Here is a 19572-nt window from a genome sequence, read left to right as displayed (position 1 = left end):
TAACGCTCTGCTGGGGGACCGTCTCCTGCACCGGAAGGTGTTGGGGGGGGGGCAGCCCTGGCCTCCACCTGCTAGGATCCAATAGGGGGAGAGAGTCGACATAACTCAAAACATCCAAGTCAGTGAAGTTATGGGTGAAAGTGAAAAATGTGTCTCATTTTATGCCAAAAAACAAAGGGACTTTGTGCGGCCCCCCCCCCCAGTTCAGCGGGCCTCTCAAAATGAAGATGAGATTCCTCAGCGTGCCACGAGTCCTGCGCTGGGCTCTGTACCGGCCAAAAGCCCCTCCAAAAAGCCACTAAGGGGCATTTGTACCATCCTTGCAACTTTTCCCTGAGTTTAAAATGATTTTCAAGAAAAAAAGTTTTAAAGACCATTTGAGGAGAAAGTGCATGGATTAGAGTGCCCGACACCAGGGAAGACATTAAGAGCCGAATGGAAATTCCGATGAAAAGCGAAGGCAGCGCAGTGTCTGGGGGAGCGGCCCTCGCGCGGGGCGCCCCGCCGGTGTGCGCCTGTGCTGCTGGGGTGCAGCGGTGCCGACGCGCCCGCCTGTTCGGCAGGAGATACTTTGCGCGGGTAACACAGTTTCTGGTTAAAACGTCTCCCACTCGCTGAGCTTGGCTTCCACTGGTGCCTCTCGCCCGCGGCAACTATCACGGCGCCGATCTAACCGCGACGTTCCCTTCCCCCCATTCCCTCCGTCCCCGCGGCGCCCGCGGTGCTCGCCGGCTGCAAATACACCCCGCCGCGCGGCCCCCAAAGCTCCCCGGCCCCGTTTGCGCGCGGCTGCTGCCCTCCTCCCACCGCCCGCACCTCGGCCGAGCGCCGCCGAAAAACTCGCCCGCGACCTTCTTCTCCTGCGCGGTGGGCGGCACGCAGGTTAGGCCCCGGCGCCCGGGCGCGCGGGAGCCACCTGTTGACACAGATTTGGGCAACTCAGGCGGTCAATTATTAACCGGCCGTGCAGCCGGCACCAGGAAACCCGAGCCGGCGTGGAAAGCGGAGCCGGGCCGGACAGCGGCGGGAGGCGCCGGGCGCAGGAGCTGCACCGCCCCGCTCGCCCCGCCGTCGGCCCGCGCCATGGACGCAGGTGAGGTCGCGGGGGGCCCGGTGCGCGCTGCGCGGCCCCCGGGCCCCGGCCCCGGGGTCCCCGCGGCGCGCCGGTGGGCGCAGGGGCGGGAGCGTCTTTCCGCCGGGCCCCAGCGCCGCCCCTGGGACCAGCCGCTCAGAACCGGGGGTGGGGGGACCCGGAGGCTGCCGGGGCCGGTTCCGCAGCTCAGGCCGCGTCTCCCTCCAGTTTTGCGGGCGCCTGGGAGGGAGGGTTAGGAAGAGGCGGCCTTTGGCGTGGCCTTGGGGCCCTGCAGCCCTACTCTGGCCCCCAGGGCGGGCAGCAGGCACTCGCGCAGGGGAAGTTTGGGGGCATTTTCCACTCCGCCCACTCTGGCCACGCTGAAGTCGCTAGAGCGGGGGCAGGGGCCACCCTGGCCGGGGGGGAGGCAGGAACAGGACCCAGGGGAGGGAAGGGGCCCCAGTGACGGAATCAGAGACCCCGAGAAGGGGCGCGAGCCAGAGAGATGGGCAGAGGAGGGCGCGACGGCGGAAAAGCCCCTTTAGGGAAGCCCGACGGCCCCGACCCGCACCGGGCGCTGGAAGGGGTGGTGAACCGAGACCCCTCTCGCCTCCCCGTGCCTGCCCCCGGCAGCCCCCGGCTGCAGGGAGTGGGGGGTGCGTAGAGCCCTGCCTGGCGCCCCAGGGGACACCCCAGGGTGGGAGGGAGACCCGATTTCTTCGGCCACCAGCTCCGGTGCGGGGACGCGAGGCGCGGAGAGGCGGCCCGCCAGGCTCCAGCCGCGACCCTGGAGCCCCTCCCCTCCCCCCCCCCGCGGGCGCCCTCCCCGCCGGAATGTCTCGCGGAGGCCCGGCGTCCCGAACTCGAGAGCCCGGGCGGTGACCGGCCGCGCCGCCGGCGCATTTATTTACTCTGCAGCCGTATCTCCGCACCATCGTGCCAGGTACGCGCCCTGGCGGGGCCCCGGGGAAGCTGCGGTTTTTTGTTTCGATAACAGGCGCGGGGCCCGGCTTCCCGCGGGGACCGACCTAGGAGCGGCCCCGCGGGCGGGGGCGCGGGGCGCTGCTGGGGTCTCGCAGCTGGGACGCCGGGTTCAGGGAAAGAAAAGCGCGGGGAGGACGACCCCGCGGGGAGCGCGGCCGCACGTCCCCCTGACGCCGCTTTTATTAGCGGGGTGTCCGCGTCGCAGGCCTTACTTTACCGGGCGGGAGAAGGGCGGGTGCGGCCCGGTCCGCCAGGCCGCCCGGGCCGCGCGCGGTCGTGCCCCAAGGGCTTGGCGCCTAAAACGCGCGGACGGCGGCCGCCGAGGGCTGCAGTGTCCCCGCGTCGCCCCGCGGACCTCCTACCCGCACAGCTCCGTCCGCTCAGCAGCCCCCGAAGCCCAGGACCCGGCCCGGGTTACGGTGACTTCGTGGCTCTGTGCACAGGACGGCACTGCTGATCTCGAAGGCGGGCGCGCGTGGGGCAGCTCGTGGGGTCCCCGCGAGGCGGCGGCGCATTCCCAGGGGCGCAGGGCCTCGCCGCTAAGTCCGCGGGGGCCGGGCTGGTGGCCCTCGGCGAACACGGCTTCTCATTTCCCCGCCGCGTCCGGCCCACGGGTGGGTGCCTTGACTGTTTTAAAGCTCCAGCCCTTGGCCGCGTGTGCGAGGCTGGGAGAGGGCCCGGAAACCCCGGGCATACCTCGGGCCCCCCACCAGCGCCGAGTGGATCAGCGGCCCCTCGGCCCCCCACCCGGGTCCCCCCAGAAGAGCCCAGCCCTCTGGGTCCGACTGGACAGTCACGGACCTTTGGGGCCTGTGAGTGTGGACCTTACTTACCGCCCAGAGCCGCCCCCCCCCGCCCCCCCGTCCTCCAGCTTCCTGGGACTGGCCAGACACCCTGACTTTGGACAGCAGGCGGCTGGGGCAGTCGGTGGGGGCCTGCTGGCTTCGCAGGCTGCGCTCATCAACCCCACGACCCAGTGGAGCTGGGCTCTCCCGGCGGCCCGGCAGGGCCCTGGACACCTGGACACCGGGGGGGGGGAGGGGGGCTGCTCTGCGCTGCACCCCTGGCGGCTCCCTTCCCCTCCTCAGCCCTGGGTGTCCTCAGGCCCGGGTCCCCACGCAGTACCGCGGAGTCCAGCCCGTGTCCGCATCCCACCAGCCCTCCCCGGCCTGCTCAGGCTCAGCCCACGGTCCTCTGTCCCTGCCTGCAGCCTGGGCCGCCTCCCCGCCCGGCGCCCTCACTCTGGGCCCCGCCCACCAGAGGAAACTTTGTATCAATTGGCTTTTGCTGTGTAATAAACCAACCGAAACTGAGTGGCTTCAAACAAGAGCGTTTGTTGTGGCTCACGATTTCCGCATCGGTTGAGATAATGGTGTGATTTTTAGCCTGCACGTGGTGCGGCAAATCGAAGATTCGTGGGTGTCCGACCACCCTCGCAGCCCTGGGCTAGATCCCACTTGACACAGCGTGCGGCCCTTCCAGTCTGTTGTTGAATTGTTTGCTAATGTTTTACTGGAGCATTTTGGCATCTGTTCATAAGGGACATTGGCCCGCAGTTTTTTTTCCTGGTGGAGTCCTTGTTTGGTTTTGGTCTCAGGTAGTGCTGGCCTGGTACAGTGAGTTGGGAAGTGCTACCTTCCGTTCTGTTTCTCGGGGGAGTTTGAGAACAACTGATGTTCATTCTCCAAATGTTTGGTAGAATTTGCCAGCGAAGCCACCTGGTCCTGCACTTCTGTCAGGAGGGTTACAGGTTTAATGTCCTCGTTAGGAAGTAGTCTGTGCGGATTTCCATTTCTTCTGGATTCAGTCTCGGTAGTTGTATGTTTCTGGGAATTTACCCATTTTTCTAGGTTGTCTAATTTGTTGGTTTGTAATTTTTCATAGTAGTCTCTTACGATCCTTTGTATTTATGATATCAGCTGTAACATCTCTTTAATTTCTGATTTTGAATTTTCTCATTTTTTTCCTTGGTAAGTCTAGGTAAAGGTTTGTCAATTTTCTTTATCTTTTTAAAGAACCAACTCTTCATTTCATTGATCTTTTCTATTGTATTTTCAGTCTAGATTTCATTTATTTCCACCCTGATCTTTATTTCCTTTCTTCTACTAACTTTGGGCTTCGTTTGTTCTTCTTTACCTAATTCCTTGAGAGTGAATAAAGTTTATTTGAGGGTTTTTTGTTTGTTTGTTTGTTTCTTGATGTCGGCATTTATTGCTGTGAACTTCCCTCTTAAAACTATTTTTGTGCCCTGGTTGGTGTGGCTCAGTGGATTGAGCACCGGACTGCAAACCAAAGGGTCACCCATTTGATTTCCAGTCATGGCACAGGCCTGGGCTGGGGGCCAGGTCCCCAGGAGGGGGCGTGTGAGAGGCAACCAGCTGATGTTTCTCTCCCTCCTTCTCCCTCCCTTCCCCTGTCACCTGCCTTTGCTGCTTCCCGTGAGCGTTCGGTGTGTTGCATTTGCATTTCCGTTTGTCTCCAGATCCTCTGTGGCTCCCCCTGTGGTGTCTCGGGACCCACTGGTCGTTTCATCTACGGCTCTTGTGACTTTCTCAGTGTTTTTTTACCCCTTGTAATCGATACCACTGTGGAAATGATGCTTGATATAATCTTTTTAAATATTTTATTTATTTATTTTTAGAGAGTGTAGGGGAGGGAGAAAGGGAGGGGAACATCAATGTGTGGTTGCCCCCTACTGGGGACTCAGCCTACAACCCGGGCAGGTGCCCTGACTGGGAATCAAACCTGTGACCCTTTGGTTCGAAGGCCGGCACTCGGTCCACTGAGCCACACCAGGCAGGGCTACTTGATATAATTTTTAATCTTAAAATGATAAAATTTTAATTAAAATTTTAATATATTTTAATAAAATTAAAAATTTTCATAAAATAAAATTTCAAATAAATTTTTAATTTTTTCTCAAATTTTAAGACTTGCAGCCTATCCTGGGGAATGTCCCCTGGGCACTCTAGGAGGGTGCGCGTCCCACCGGTTTTGGGTGGGTGTCTGCTGCGTCCGTCTGGTCTGAGGTGCTGGTGAAGGCCTCGTTGCTGAGCTGAGTCTGGGCAAAGCATCCGTTGGTGGGAGTGTGGTATGAGGTCCCCACTGTTGTGGTGACGCTGTCTGTGTCTCCTTTCAGGCCTGCTAACGTTCACTTTGCCTGCTTCGGTGACCCTAGGTGGGGCTGCCACCTTTATCCTTACGTAATGCCCTTCTTTGTGTCTTCTGAGTCTCTGTTCTGCCGCTGACGTGGTTCAACAGAACACGCGCGTGGGGTGTGTTTTCCACCCTTGCACACTAGGTCTGTGCCCTGGCTCCGGAGCATGTCTCTTGTAGGTGGCCTGCAGAGTGGGCTTGCGTTTGTTTTAATCCATTTAGCCACTCTGCCCTTTGACTAGATGACTTAGTTCATGCATTTAAAGTCGTTTTGTGGATAGGCACGCACTTCTGACCATTTTCTTCACTGTTTTCCGCTGTTTTGGCGACCCGGTTTTCAAGGTGTGGACAGAGGTGTGGAGGCATAAACACCGGGGCAGTTGTGTGGAGTGGGGGCCCTTCAGGGGGCCCCCCCGGCGGCTGGGAGGCACTGGGGCAGGGAGCTCTCGGCCACTGGGGACCCCTCCCCCAAGGGTCCCTGCTGCCGCCGCCAATCAGCTCTGTGGGGGGACGTGGTAGGGATGGGGGGCATTCAGCAAGGCCATCCCTCACCTGACCTGTCACTGCGGTGCCTGTTTTCCTCACCTCTGCCTTCTAAAGCTGCAAGCACGTGTAGGAAATGAACTTCCAGGGCCGGGCCCTGGGCCCTGGGCTGCCACCTTGCCGTGGGGCCTTGAAACCCAGCCCAGGTTTGGCACTTCCCCCAATGCCTACCTGAGGCCTGGAGGCGCTCACCTGGCCTGGCTGCCCTCAGGAGGCACACAGGCGTCTTCAGGACGTGTGCGGGCGCCTCCAGAGTTCACCGTGTGGATGCTGGAGCCCAGGGCCTGTGGGGGAGGCAGCCGGGCAGCCGAAGGCCTCCGAACCCCGGCTTCCAGGTGCTGTCTCCGCCCCCACTCGGGTTTTGTCCTCTCTTTGCCCTTAGTGACCTCCTGGCTCTTTGATGCCACTCGATTAGCCAGGGTCTGGCAAGTCTTGAGCACCTTCCCCAGTTCCCAAGCCCAGAATCTGATTCTTTCAGCTCCTCTCCTGGCTCAGCGCCCCCACCCCACTGGGTCTCAGGACTGACTCTGGGGGTGGGAGCCGCCCTGGGCCCATGTCTCTTTCTTGGGCCCATCAGCTGTGGCCACAGCGCCTGGGGGCGGATGGCCTCTCAGCGGGGGGCAGGGCCTGCGTGCCCGCCAGCTGAGCACCTCGTTTCCCCGAGCCCGGGTCTCCTTGTCTTGTCTCTGCCCCCTGGGGGGGAGTCTTCAAGGGCCCAGCTCGGACGGGCTCCAGTGCAGGCATGGGCAGGGTCGGGACCCCACTGTGCCCCCCCCCCACCGGAGGGCTGCTCTGGGGCCCGGGGAAGGAGTCCCCCGGCCGTGCCCCCTGGGGGTTCCCGACACCTGCTGTTTCTTCCCAGGATCGGACCTGGACCCGAAAGCGGGCACTGGCCCCGCGGCGCCCGAGGACCCCCAGGGCCCGGAGCTCCCGCAGCTCCCCCGCCGCCCGCAGCTGCTGGATGAGGACCGAGGGCCCCGGGAGGAAGCGGCTGCCGAGGGGGCCAGCGCCCCAGCCCCGGAGGACCCCTCGGCCGACTCCCGGGCCCAGGCCGAAGCCTCGGCGGTGTCCCCTGCCCGGGGCCAGGCCACGGGTGATGCCAGGCAGGGTCCCAAGGCGGCGGTTGATGGCATCCCCAACATCGGCTTCGTGGGAGAGCCCCCGCCCTACGCGCCTCCGGACCCCAAGGGCGTGCACCTGCTGTACCCGCCCTTCCCGCAGGGAGCGGTCCTGTACCAGCCGGGGCCCTCGCCCCAGGCCCTGTACCCGCCGCCCGCCACACCCCTCTACCCCTCGCCCGCCCCGCCGCAGCTGTTCGCGCCCTTCCCCGTGGTGAGTGGGGTGCCCCAGCCGTGCCCACCCCGCTCCATGCCCACCTTACCCCCCCCACACCTTCCCTCCCACAAACTCGCGCCCCGCTTGCCCCTCACTTGATGCCCACTCACCCCCACCCGTTCACCCCTCACTGTCCCCCACTGGCCTCCCTCCCTGGGGGTGGGGGGGCTCACAGACGATAGGCACCATAAGCAACCCCTGCAGAGGGGCTTTGGTGTCCAGAGGAGGAGAGGGGAAGGGCTGGCTCAGCCTGGGAGCGGGTGCGTCTCGGAGGCTTCCCGGAAGTGGTGGCCTTCTCGCTGGGTTCTGAGGGATGGACAGGAGAGTTCGGCTACAGATGGGAAGGAAGGGCCCTCCAGCCAGGGCCACTGTCCAGGCAAGGAGTGGGGGGCAGGGTGGCAAGGGGGACCCGTTGCGAGAGGCCCAGGGCCCTTGGTGGGAGCTGGTTCGATTAGACTCGGGATCAGGCAAAGCCCCTGGGCTGCCTGTGAAGGAGCACCAAGAGGTCCCCGGTGGCGGGCGGGGGGCCCCATGGGGACACAGACACACAGTGGTGACTGGCTCCTACTCAGTGATTTGCAGAGGGCAGAGCTGAGAGGACTCTGGGGGCGGTGACGGGCGGGCTGCGGAGGCCTGACCCGGCCCGTCCACCTGCAGTACAACAGCACCTTGGCCGCTGTGCCGGGCCCCACCACCATCGAGCACCGGCCGCTGCCCAAGGACTACATGATGGAGTCCGTGCTGGTGACCCTGTTCTGCTGCCTGCTCACCGGGCTCATCGCCATTGTCTACTCCCACGAGGTACGGAGGTGGCCGCCCACGCCCTGTTGGGGGCAGGGCCCAGCAGCTGGGTCTCTGGCGTCTCCCTCTCGGGAAGGAGGCAGGGAAGGGGGGGAATCAGCGGCCCTGGGGCCCTGGGGCCCTGGCTCCTGCTGTGGGGATACCTCCTTCCATCTTCTGCCGCTGCCCCCTACCTCTCAAGGCCTGCGCAAGAAAGTTTGGCTAAAACGATTCTCATTGAAGGTGATCACAAGGCCCGGACACTGCCCCTCCCAGGGGGCTTGTGTGTGATGGGGTGCAGACTGCCATCCACCCACCCTCTCATGTCTTCTACCCACCTGTCTGCTCGCTCACTCACCACCCCCTTATCCACCCACCATCTCCATGGCTGCCCCCCTACCCCTGGCCCCACCACCCTGCACAGGGCCAGGCTCTGGGCGCCCACTGGTGTCGGTGGCAAGGACATTCTCTCAGAGTAGGAAAGCCTCTGGGGTCTCCTGCCCGAGGCAGACCCGGCCACGGCCCCAAAGCCCCCGCTGGTCAAGCTCCCCAGTCCTCAGCCAGCCAGGACCGGAGGAGAGGCCCCTCTCTAGACAGCTCGGGGTGGGGCTCAGGGTGGGGCTCTGATCGCCTGCCTGTGGATTCTGGCTCCGCCCCAGCGGCCTGGCCCTGGGCCAATCACAGCCTTTCTGAGCTTCTGTTTCCTCTTCTGCAAAGTGGGGGCTGCAGAGACACCGCCCCTTGCCCGGGCATTGTGAGGGCTGCCAGAGCCGAGGGCGAGGTTGTGGGTCCTGCCAGGTGTGGGGCCGGTGCGCAGGGTGTCAGCCTCCCAGTTCGGGCTGGGGGGGGCTCACCCTCACCCCGTCTCCTTGCAGACCCGCGCGGCCCTGAGCCGGGGGGACCTGGCCCAGGCCGAGGAGGCTTCCCGCAAGGCCCGCTCCCTCGTGCTGTTCAGCCTTCTGTTCGGGGTCTTCGTGTCCACCAGCTGGGTCGTCTATGTGCTGGTGGCACTCTACCTGCCCTGAGGGCTAGTGGCTCTTCCGGGACCCGGGATGCCCAGAGACACCCAGCCTGGCCAGCCTCCTGTGGACTTGGATCCCTACTGGTGGCCATCTGTCGCCTACAGAGGGGACCCGGGGGCAGGAGAGGGGGGATTTGGAGCATTTGGCACACCCGTGGCTGGGCCTCAGCCCTGCAGGTGGCCCAGGGCAGCGTCCCAACCTGCCGTGGCCTCAGTACCCAGGCCCAGCTGTGGGTTGGGGGCCCCCTAGAGCCCCATTTCCATAGTGCCCCCTCCTGCGGTCTTTGGCGGCTGTGCTGGCCTGGGACCCATGGCCCTTGTCTTCACCTTGCCCTCGGACCCCTGGAGGGCCCAGAGCGCTCAGTATCTTCAGCATCACGGGGAGGGGATGGACACACCCCAAACCCCTGCCTCTGGCCTCACTGGCGCCCTGGCCCAGGGATCGCAGGGCACAGCTGCTAGGTTCCCTCCTGCCTGGGGGCTGGTGGGAGTGGCCTCCTCCCCCCTTGGTGGCTGTGCCCCTGCCCCATCCCGGGCCAGGCTCTCTCAGGCTGGCCCCGAGTCCAGGAAGCAAGGCCACCGTGCCTGGGCAGTACATGGGGACAGCCTGGGCAGAGCTCCCAGGCGCCTTCCCGGCTCCGGCTGAGGGCGGCAGCGTCCGCCCACCGCCGGACCGGCAGCACCATCCCTCGCAGATGGGGCTGGCACCCAAGCGGCTCTGGCCGGCGTCCATGGGGGCGCTCACCAGCAGGGGGCACTGCAGTCGACAGCAACTTCCTGGCTGGTCCAGGCCCGGGCCCAAGAACAGCCCTGCCTCCAAGGTTTCTCGTTTCCCCAGGAAGTGGGGGTTTTTTCACTTGTGAGATGGGGCCCTAGCACCGCGTGCCCCGGATTTGGGGGCGGAGGCAGTGAGGGCCCCGTGGGCGTTCGGCCCGGGCCCTGCTCACGGGGGCACTCGGCTGTGGCCGTGGGGGTTCTGTGGGATCTTCCTCGGGCAGAACAGGGAGTGAGGGCCTCGCCCGGAGCTTCAGGATGGACGGGAGCCTCCCGGGCAGCCAGGGGATCCGTTGGTGGGCATTTTCCTGGGGAGGGGCCGGAGCTTCCCCCATTCTCGAAGGGGCCTGTGAGTCAACACGACTGACAACCACCCGCACAGAGAGAGGAGGGAGGAGGCCGGGCCGGGCCACGTGGACTCGGGGCGTGGGGGGCAGGGCCTCATGGCCCGGACACTGCGGGGCCGGAAGGAGCGTGTCCAACGCCGAAACACACGGCAGCCACCGAAAAGGAGAAGGAGGTAAATTTTTAGGGCTCAGTAGAGGGCAAAAAGTACTTGGTGGAATGCCCAGCCACAGCTATTCTCACTAAATTCTTAGGTAAAATCTGGATAGAGAGAAATCACCTAGACCAGTGTTCCTTAACTTTAGAGTATGTAGGAAACACCTGGAATACCTTTTTGGGTTTTGTTTTTTAATCGATTTTATAGAAAGTGAGGAAAGGAGAGAAAGAAAAGAGAAAAATATCAATTTGTTGTTCTTATTCATGCATTCACTGGTTGATTCCTGTATGTGCCCTGACTGGGGACTGAACCTGCAACCTTCGCACATCAGGGAAAATGCTCTAACCATCTCACACCTGGCCAGGGCCTCACCTGGAAAATTTTAGGAGGACGCAGATTCTGATTCAGTCGGTGAGACCGGAGATTTTGCATTTCTAATGAGCCTCCAGTGCTGCTGAAGTGCCTGTGGGAATCGACAGCAATGGCTCGTTACGTGGGAGATGATTAAAGCCATCAAAAACCGTCAAAACTAGCCCTGGCTGGTGTAGCTCAGTGGATTGCGCACAGCCCTACAAACCAAAGGCTTATGGTTCGATTCCCAGTGAGGGCATGTGCTGGGTTGCAGGCCAGTTCCCAGCAGGCGGTGCACAAGAGGCAACCATACATTGGTGTTTTTCTCTCTCCTTCCCCTCCCCTCTAAAGATAAATAAGATCTTTAAAAAAATTATCTGGACCTAAGTGAAAAATAATATTTTTAATTAAAAAATTGTATGTAAGAAAGCTGAACAAAATTATCTGGATAGCAAGATGTAATATATAAATATCTAAGCCCTGGCTGGTGTAGCTCAGTGGATTGAGTGCGGGCCTGTGAACCAGACAATCGCAGTTGGATTCCCAGTCAGGGCACATGCCTGGGTTGCAGGCCGGTTTCCAGCAGGGGACGCACGAAAGGCAACCATACATTGATGTTTCTCTCCTTCTCTCCTTCCCTTCCCCTCTAAAGATAAATAAATAAAATCTTTAAAATAAGTAAAAATAAATAAAAATATCTAGCATTTTGCCCTGGTTGGTGTGGTTCAGTGGTTGAGAGCCAGCCTGCAAATCAAAGGGTGGTCAGTTCAATTCCCAGTTCAGGGCATGTGCCTGGGTTGCAGGCCAGGTCCCCACTAGGGGGCGCGTGAGAGGCCCCACACATTGACATTTCTCTCTCTTCCTCTCTAAAAAATAAAAATAAAATCTAAAAAAAGTCTACCATTCTTAGAGATTTAATGAAATCCCCCCAACAAATTGAGTTTTTAAAACTATGGCAAAAAATGTTTAAAAAATTTAATATAGTAGGAAAATGCATAAGGACATAGTTTTTTGTTTGTTTGTTTGTTTTTTAAGCTGAATGAGCAGGGACTTTCTTCACCAGATATTAACACCTCATAAAGCTACAATAACTAAGGCAGCATGGCTTGGCAACAGAGATAGGTCAGAGAAAAACAACAGACTGCCCTGCCCCGTGTGGCTCTGTGGGTTGGTGGTTGTCCAGCAAATGGAAAGGCCGCTGGTTCAAACCCTGGTCAGGGCACCTGCCTGGATTGTGGGCCAGGCCCCCAGTTGGGGGTGTGTGAGAGGCAACTGATGGATATATGTCTCCCACATTGATGTTTCTCTCCCTTTCTCCCTTCTCCTCTCTCTGAAAATAAAATAAAGTCTTAAAAAATGACAGACCGTTCAGGGAACATCCCTACTACCTGTGGGAAGTTAAGACCTGATTAACTGAGTCAGGGGGGCTCAGCAGAGTTGGCTGTCTGGACGGAAAAAATGATTCTCATACTGTAGGGAAAAAATTCCAGATGGATTGAAGAGCTGAGCATAGAATAATGTCCTGTGAGTAGGAGAAAGCTTATTAACAGGATGTCCAACCTCTGGGCAGCTCTGGGCTGCCCTGGAAGAAGAGTTGTCTTGGCCGCACATTAAATACACAGACAGTAATGCTAACTGATGAGCAAAACAGAGGTTTTAAGTAAATTTATGATTTTGTGTTGGGCCTCATTCATAGCCATCCTGGGCTACGTGTGGCCGGTGGTCGTGAGGTGGACGCCCAGTAGGGAGGTATCTGCAGAACTTCAGGGCGCTGGCGGGGGAGGACTCTACCGTCTGGAGAACCAGAGCGGGAAAGACCGGCAGATTTGAGTCCCACCCAGAGAGACAGCTGGGAACTTCGCACAAACTTGCACTCAGCAGGTTGGGAAAATATTAGAAAGGTTGACCACATCCACGGAACACGGGCCCTTTTGCTACGGGTGGGTGTGTAGCCACAACCTCCGTGCGAAGTGGACGGATGACATCTACCCATAACGGGTGTGCTGTGCGTACTTGTGTGCATGGGCGTCAAAGAGCGGCGTCTGGGCAGACGAGTTGCCCGCTGCAGGCAGCGGCAGCCTGCCCCGGCAGCAGGATTTAAAAACACGGCTGTGCGCGTGCGCTGTGCCACCGAAAACCCGCGGAGGGAGTGCGCGTGCTCGGGGTCGGCCCTCGCAGTTTCCTGGCGCCCGTCAGGGAAGACGCGCTGTCTCCCCGAGGCTTCCAATCCGGGTTCGGGTGCTGGGCGGACAGGGATCAGTCAGCGCACTCGGGCTGTGCTGAAGCGCGGGAGGAAAGGCGGCGGGAAAAGCCCACTGGGGAGCCCGCCCTGAGTTCACGGGCGCCTGTGCACGCGCTCGTGCGGCGCGGACGCGTTGGCCCGGAGTGGACGGAAAGGCGCTCCCGAGGGAGCGGCGGACGCGTCACTGTTAAGCCCAGTGCCCGGCCGCGGCGCTCCGGGCCCTCCTGCCTGGTGGGGAGGGCGCCCCCTTTGCTCCGCGGTCTCATCAGCCCCTGGCTTCTGTCAGCCTCCGCGTTTCAGCACCGCCTCCAGCCTGGAAGCTGTGGGGAGGTTTCCTTAAGAGTTAGGGCTTCGATTCGCGGCTCCCCGATGGCTCACGGTGTCGAGCCTTGGGCGATTCGGGCTCACCTGCGTGATGTGCAGGCCTGGGGCCCATTGTTCGCGGGGTTGTCTTTTTTTATCCATCTGGAGGAGCTCTCCTTGCACCCTGGGTGGAGTCTGTGTTTGATGCAGGCGTTTCAAACCTCACTCCCCGCTTCGTAGCTCCTTCCTCTTAGCGGTGCCATCCGACGAAAAGAAGTTCTCAGTGTTAATGTACAGGGTGGAGCAAAACCAGGTTTACAGGGGTGGTGCAATAAATAGTGACAGGAATAAACTGTTTCATGTGCTTACAACCGTAAAACTACTCTTACGTATTTTTAAAAGATTTTATTTAGAGAGGAGAAGGGAGGAACATGAGTGTGTGGCTGCCTCTCGCACGCCCCCTACCGGGGACCTTGCCCGCAGCCCAGGCATGTGCCCTGACTGAGAATCACTAGCGACCCTCGGTTCATAAGCGGGCGCTCAGTCCACTGAGCCACACCAGCCAGAGTTGTAAACCTACTTTCTTAAAAAGGATTTTATCTCCGGAGAGAGGGAACGGGAGGGAGAAAGAGAGGGAGAAAAACCTAAGTGTGTGGTTGCCTCCCATGCACCCACTACTGGGAACCTGGCTGCAACCCCAGCAGGTACCTTGACTGGGAATTGAACCGGTGACCCCTCAGTTTGCAGGCATGTGCTCAATCCACTGAGCTACACCAGCCAGGGTTAGACCTAAAAGCTTTACTGGTTTATTTTCACATTTAGATCTGCCAGCCTCCTGAAATGGATCCCGGGGTCTGTCTGTTCTTGCACCTCGCTCAGCTGCGTACTGCGGTTGGGTGGCAAATCTTGACATTGGATAATCAGGCCTGCTGCTGTTTTTGACAGTCTTGGCCACTTAAGATCATTTATGTGTATAAGAAACTTTAGCATTAACTTCAGAATCAACTTGATTTTCACCAAAGTAAAGGTTGGGATTTTGACTGCAATTGCCTTACCTCTATGAATTCCCTTGGGTATAATTGACATCTTTACTGACTGCTGATCCCCAACACACGCACACACACGGTGAATTTCCTGATTTTTTTTAGGGCTTTTAAACATTTCCGTTGATTTTGTAGTTTTTGTGCAGAAACATTACGTTTTGTTAATAGCCTTGGGTGTTTGATTTTGATGCTATTATAAATGATCATTTTTATATTACTTGCTAGTAGAAATACAACTGATTCTTGATTACTGACTTTGTATCAAGCAATCTCTGTAAACTCACTTAACCCTGATAATTTATCTGTGGCTTCTGTCGCATATTCTCTATCTTTGCTGAATTTTACCTCTAATAATGGGTTTTTGTCTCCCTTGCCACCCCTACCCCTTCTGTGTGTTTTCCTTGCTTCCGGTGCCAGCGGGCCCCCAGGTCAAGGCCTGGGAGATGTGCTGACCGGGGCAACGGTATCTTTTTCTAAGTCACAAAAGGAAGGCTTTCGACACTCGGCCTTCCAAAACAAATACCTTTTCAGATTACGGAATTACCTTCCTATTCCCAGTCTGCAAAGTTTTTTAAAAGAATTACGCACAGATATTAAACCATATTACCTTTATGTATCTACTGAGAAGAGTATTCTGCTGTGACTGAACACTGACTTTCAAATGTTAAAGTAACTTTTCATTCCTGTATCGTGATGTATTATCGTCTGTATACATGATTACATTCGGCTGAATATTTAGCTTAGGGTTTTTGCCTCTGGGTTCACAAGTGAAATTGATCTGTAATTTTCATTTTTGTTACAGTTTCGTATCAGTTATGGAGGCCTCATCCCAAAAGTTGGGAAATACTTCTTTTTTTGGAACTCTTGCGTAAGAGTACAGTGACTCCGACAGTTCCTGAGAGGTGTGTTAACCCTCCCACCAGAGTCCCAGGTCTGTCCATTTCTCCTTAGAGTCCTGCTGCTTTTACTTTATGTATTTTGAGGCTATGAAATTAGATGCATATCAACTTAGAAATTGTTAAATCTTTTTTCAGAAGATTTTATTTTTAGAGAGGGGGGAGGCAGAAAGAGGGAGAGAAACATCAGTGTGTGGTTGCCTCCCGCACGCCCCCTAGTGGGGACCTGGCCCACCAAGCAGCCATGTGCCCTGACTGGGAATTGAACTGGTGACCCTTTGCTTTGCTGGCTAGTGCTCAATCCACTGAGCCACACCGGCCAGAGCAAAACTGTTAAATCTTTTGGTTGAATGCACTGTCCCTATTTTCAGGTGGGTCTGTGTAACCCTAGTAATGCTTTCTGCCTTCAAGTCTGCTTTTTCTGAGATTAGTGTACCTGGGCACCCCCTTGGGAGCCTGTATTTGCAGAGCCTGTCTTTTCCCATACTTTTACTTTCAGTCTTCCCATACCGCCATGTTTTAGATAGACACAGCCTGTTAACAGTGTTTTAAAAATACAGTCTGATCACCTGTCTTTCAACTGGAGAACGTGGCACATTTACTTAATGTAGTTTAAAAATACATAGATTCGTATTGGGGGCGAATCATCCATCTCACCGTGCACTTCCTGCTGGTCCCACCTGGGCTCTGCTTCTTTTTATTTTTAAAAAAATTTTTATTTATTTTTTTAGAGAGGAGGGGAGAGGGAGAGAAACATCAGTATGTGGCTGCCTCTCACGTGCCCCCTACTGGGGATCTGGCCCACCACCCAGGCCTGTGCCCTGACTGGGAACTGAACTGGTGACCCCTTCGTTCACAGGCTGGCACTCAGTCCACTGAGCCACACCAGCCAGGGCGCGATTTTATTTTTTTAAGACTTTATTTATGTTTAGAGAGAGGGGAGGGGAGGGAAAAAGAGAGGAGAGACACATCGATTGGCTGTCACAGTCCCCAAACTGGGGACCTGGTCTACAACCCAATCCTGTGCCCTGACCAGGAATTGAATTTGTGACCTTTCGGTTTGCGGGATGACATTCAACCCACCGAGCCACACCAGGCAGGTCCTCTCCTGCCTTCTTTTTGGTGGATTATTTTTTTTATGACTCTGATTCTTCCTATTAGCTTGACTATTAGACTCTGCTTTCTTAGTAGCAGTTCCCAACACAACAATTTGCACGTTGGACTCTCCACGTCTGAGGCTGCGGTACTTTTACCCTCTTCCTAGATGGTGCAAACACTCATTCAAGAGTAACTCCACATGCCCTCCGAGTTGCACTCTGTCACTACGACTGCATCCCCTTTACTGGTTCATGCGGCGAGTTCCCACGCAACTTTATCCACAGTGACTGTTGTCACTTCCATCCTCTCCTGCACGTCTGGCCCCGGACCTGGGATTTTCTTTCTGTCCCAAAGTTTTGTCTTTTCTCACTGCATGTCTGCTTGTGATGGATCCTGTTCCTGTCTGTGACAGAATCTTGACTTTTGCCCTCATTCTGTTTTTTCAATTATATTTTATTGATCATGCTTTTACAGTGGTCCTGATTTTCCCCTTTGCTCCCCTCCATTCCCTCAGGAAATCCCCCCACTCTTGTTCAAGTCCAAGGGTCATACATGTAAGTTCTTTGGCTCCTTCATTTCCTACGCTGTACTTCACCTCCTGTGACTATTCTATGACTACCGATTTGTACTTCTTAGTCCCCGCACCTCTCACTCATTCCCCCAACACCCCCTCCCATCTCTTTAATTTAAACTTTGGCACTTTAATGATGATGTGTCTTGGCGGGGCCTCTATGCACCCCTCTTGTGTGGGACCCTGTGTTTCCTGGACTTGCATGTCTGTTTCCTTTTCCAAAGTAGGGAAGTTTTCTTTCATTATTTTTTTTGCAAACAGGTTTCCAATTTCCTGTTCTCTCTTCTCCTTCTGGCATTCCTATAAAGCAAATGTTGGAATGCTTAAAGTTGTCCCACAGGCTGTTTATACTACTCCTGCTTTTTTGGGTTCTTTTTTCTACTTATTGTTCTGATTGGTTGTTTTTTGCTTCCTTGTTCCAAGTCATCGATTTGATTCTCTGCTTCATCCACTCTACTGTTTCCCTGTAAATTGTTCTTTATTTCCATTAGTGTGTCCTTCATTTCTGACTGGATCTTTTTTATGCTGTTGAGGTCCTCAGTAAGTTCCTTGAGCATCCTTATAACCAGTGTTTTGCACTCTGCATCTGATGGACTGTTTATGTCCATTTCATTTAGCTCTTTTTCTGTAGTTTTGCTGTTCTGTCATTTGGGCCATGTTTCTTTGTCTCCTCGTTTTGGCAGCCTCCCTGTGTTTGTTTCTATGTATTAGGTAGAACTGCTGTGACTCCTTGTCTTGGTGGTGTGGCCTAACACAGTAAGTGTCCTATAGGGTCCCATGGCACAGCCTCCTGTCACCCAAGCTGGGTACTTGAGGTGCACCCTTTGTGTGGGCTGAGTACACCCTTCTCTTGTACTCAGGCCAGTCAGCTGTGACCAGTGACCACCAACCTCTGTCCTCCGGGGAAGATCAGCTGTGCAGGGGCAGGGTGGTGGTGTTCCGACATGGTCTGTAGCTGTCCTCTGGGTGCGCTGGCCCTGGGGGTTTCCCGGGTGGTGCCGGCCAAGATCCGCCCCCACCTGTGTTTGCCTGGGGTCCTGGGGAAGCCAAGCTGTGAACCTGGGCTGCCAGTTCTGGGCCAAGCTGCTGCTTGTCTGAGATTTAGGAAGTTGTGAAGCATGAGCCAAGAGCAGCCATTCATATGGAAAAAAGCTCGGGTGGGACTGTGAGTTGGGTGGGGCGGGGCCTCTGGGGATCTCGGCTGGGATCTTAGATACAACTCCAGTCTGCCAACTCTGTGTGGGGAGGGCCCAGAAAAGGGACAGTGGCCTCTGCTGGCCTTGATGCCACACATCTCAGCCTCCCCCTACGCGCCACTGGTGCCCCTCAAGCTGCCACCCCAGCACCAGAGCCCAGAGGAGGGAGTCTGAGTGGGTGAGTCCGTGTGTGGGTTCTTTAAGAGGAACTGCTTGGGGCTCCAGGAGTTTCTCCCACCGACTCAATCCCCTCTGGTTTTTGCAGCCAGAAGTTGTGGGACTTCTCTTCCTGGCACCGGAACCCTGCGTTGGGGGAGCCCGGTGTGGGGCTGGGCCTCCTCGCTCCCGAGATGCCCCACCTGAACTGTTATCCACCACACGTGGCCTTGGGACGAGCCCATCCTGCGTCTTTGCCCCTCCCACAAACGTGGATGGGTGTGGTTTCTTTAACTCCGTGGTTGTTAGACTTTGATTTCTGTGGGTTCTGAGCAACGGTTGCTGTGTATTGTAGTTGTAAATTTGATGGTGTTGTGCAAAGAGGCGAGCCGTGTCTGCCTCTGCCGCCGTCTTGACCGGAAGTACTGTACCCTCATCCTTGAGAGACACATCGAATGAACAGAGAAGTTTGCTTGGCGGACGTTTCCTTTCAGGGGGAACGGTCTTACCCACTGACTCCTGTCCCTGGTTGTTTCGGCGAGAAGTCTAGTTGCCGGACCTGTGAAGGTAAGGCGGCCTTTCTCTGCTTCTCTGTTTAAAGACGCGTGTCTTTGTTCCGGAACTCAGCCACAGTGTGCGTGGACGTGTATTCCCAGTTAATGATCCGACAGGAGATGTGTATTTGTAGTTAATTATCCCGCCTGGTTCACAGGCCTCTTGAATCTGGGGCTTGATGTTTTTTCAGTCAAGGACCTGGCTAGACAGAAAGCATGGAGTAATTTGAACAGAGGAAGATTCAGGTGAAGATAATATTAACTCTGGAACTAGGAAGGTGGATGTGAACGCTGAAGTTGCCCTGGGCTGAAGGTCAATATAGAACTTATGAGGCCCAGTCCCCAAGGCCAGGATGCAGAACTCGCTGGAAAAGGTTGCAGCCCCTGGGGGGGCAGACTCACGGGGCTGCCCAGGCCAGCACTGGGTCAGAGCTGGGGGAGCAGGAACGCACCTGTGGAGGTGTGTGTGGGCTGAAGGTGGTGGTGGGCGCGCAGAGGGGTCGGGAGCCTGCTTGCCTGCAGGGGGCACAGGCTGGGGGTGCAGTGTCCATGTCTGGAGGGCCAGGGAGACAGACGGTGGCCAGGCCAGGGCTGGGCTGTGAGCTTGCTGAGACTGCGAAGTGTGGGTGCCACTTGATGTCTGCATGCCCCCACCCCAGCAGCCTGAGGTCAGAGCGGGGGTTGGAACCGACCACCAAACGCTGACCCACATGACCTTGCTGTGAAAGGTGCTGGCGAATGGCCACTTTTGGAAAACTTTTTAAAAACAGCTTTACTGCGGGAGAACTTGAGTATTTCAACATCCACTCACTCTGAGAGCACCGTCACATTTAGAGTCGCCCCTAAGGTGCCCTCCTGCCCGTCCCGAGTGTGTGCGTGTGCCCCCTCCGGGCAGCCCAGTCTCCTGCGGTCCCTGGACTGTTTCTGCACACTTCACACGCACGGGAGCCCGCACCACGCGGTTCTCGGCGTCTTGCTTCTCTGACAGCCAGGGC

At 57.1% G+C, this 19572-nt stretch overlaps 1 protein-coding gene across 1 annotated transcript; it reads left to right on the top strand.

Annotated features, from left to right (window-relative positions):
* Positions 1–796: 796 nt before the first annotated feature.
* PRRT1B (proline rich transmembrane protein 1B) lies at positions 797–14784 on the top strand. Its single transcript, XM_037158578.2, has 4 exons — positions 797–1093; positions 6618–7087; positions 7748–7891; positions 8746–14784. The coding sequence occupies exons 1-4, from the start codon at positions 1084–1086 to the stop codon at positions 8893–8895; spliced, it is 774 nt and encodes a 257-aa protein (XP_037014473.2). The 5' UTR covers positions 797–1083; the 3' UTR covers positions 8896–14784.
* Positions 14785–19572: the final 4788 nt, after the last annotated feature.

Source organism: Artibeus jamaicensis, unplaced genomic scaffold (assembly GCF_021234435.1).
Source record: "Artibeus jamaicensis isolate MK-2021 breed Jamaican fruit bat unplaced genomic scaffold, CSHL_Jam_final contig_471, whole genome shotgun sequence".
In the NCBI taxonomy this organism is placed as follows: Eukaryota; Metazoa; Chordata; class Mammalia; order Chiroptera; family Phyllostomidae; genus Artibeus; species Artibeus jamaicensis.
Note: the sequence above shows the minus strand (reverse complement) of the source record. Positions and strands in the feature narration are given on the sequence as shown.

Bases quoted from the DNA above. Each gene is read 5' to 3' on its own strand.
- PRRT1B (XM_037158578.2), top strand. The intron at 7,088-7,747 runs GTGAGTGGGGTG...GTCCACCTGCAG, and splicing joins TGTTCGCGCCCTTCCCCGTG to TACAACAGCACCTTGGCCGC. The intron at 7,892-8,745 runs GTACGGAGGTGG...GTCTCCTTGCAG, and splicing joins CCATTGTCTACTCCCACGAG to ACCCGCGCGGCCCTGAGCCG.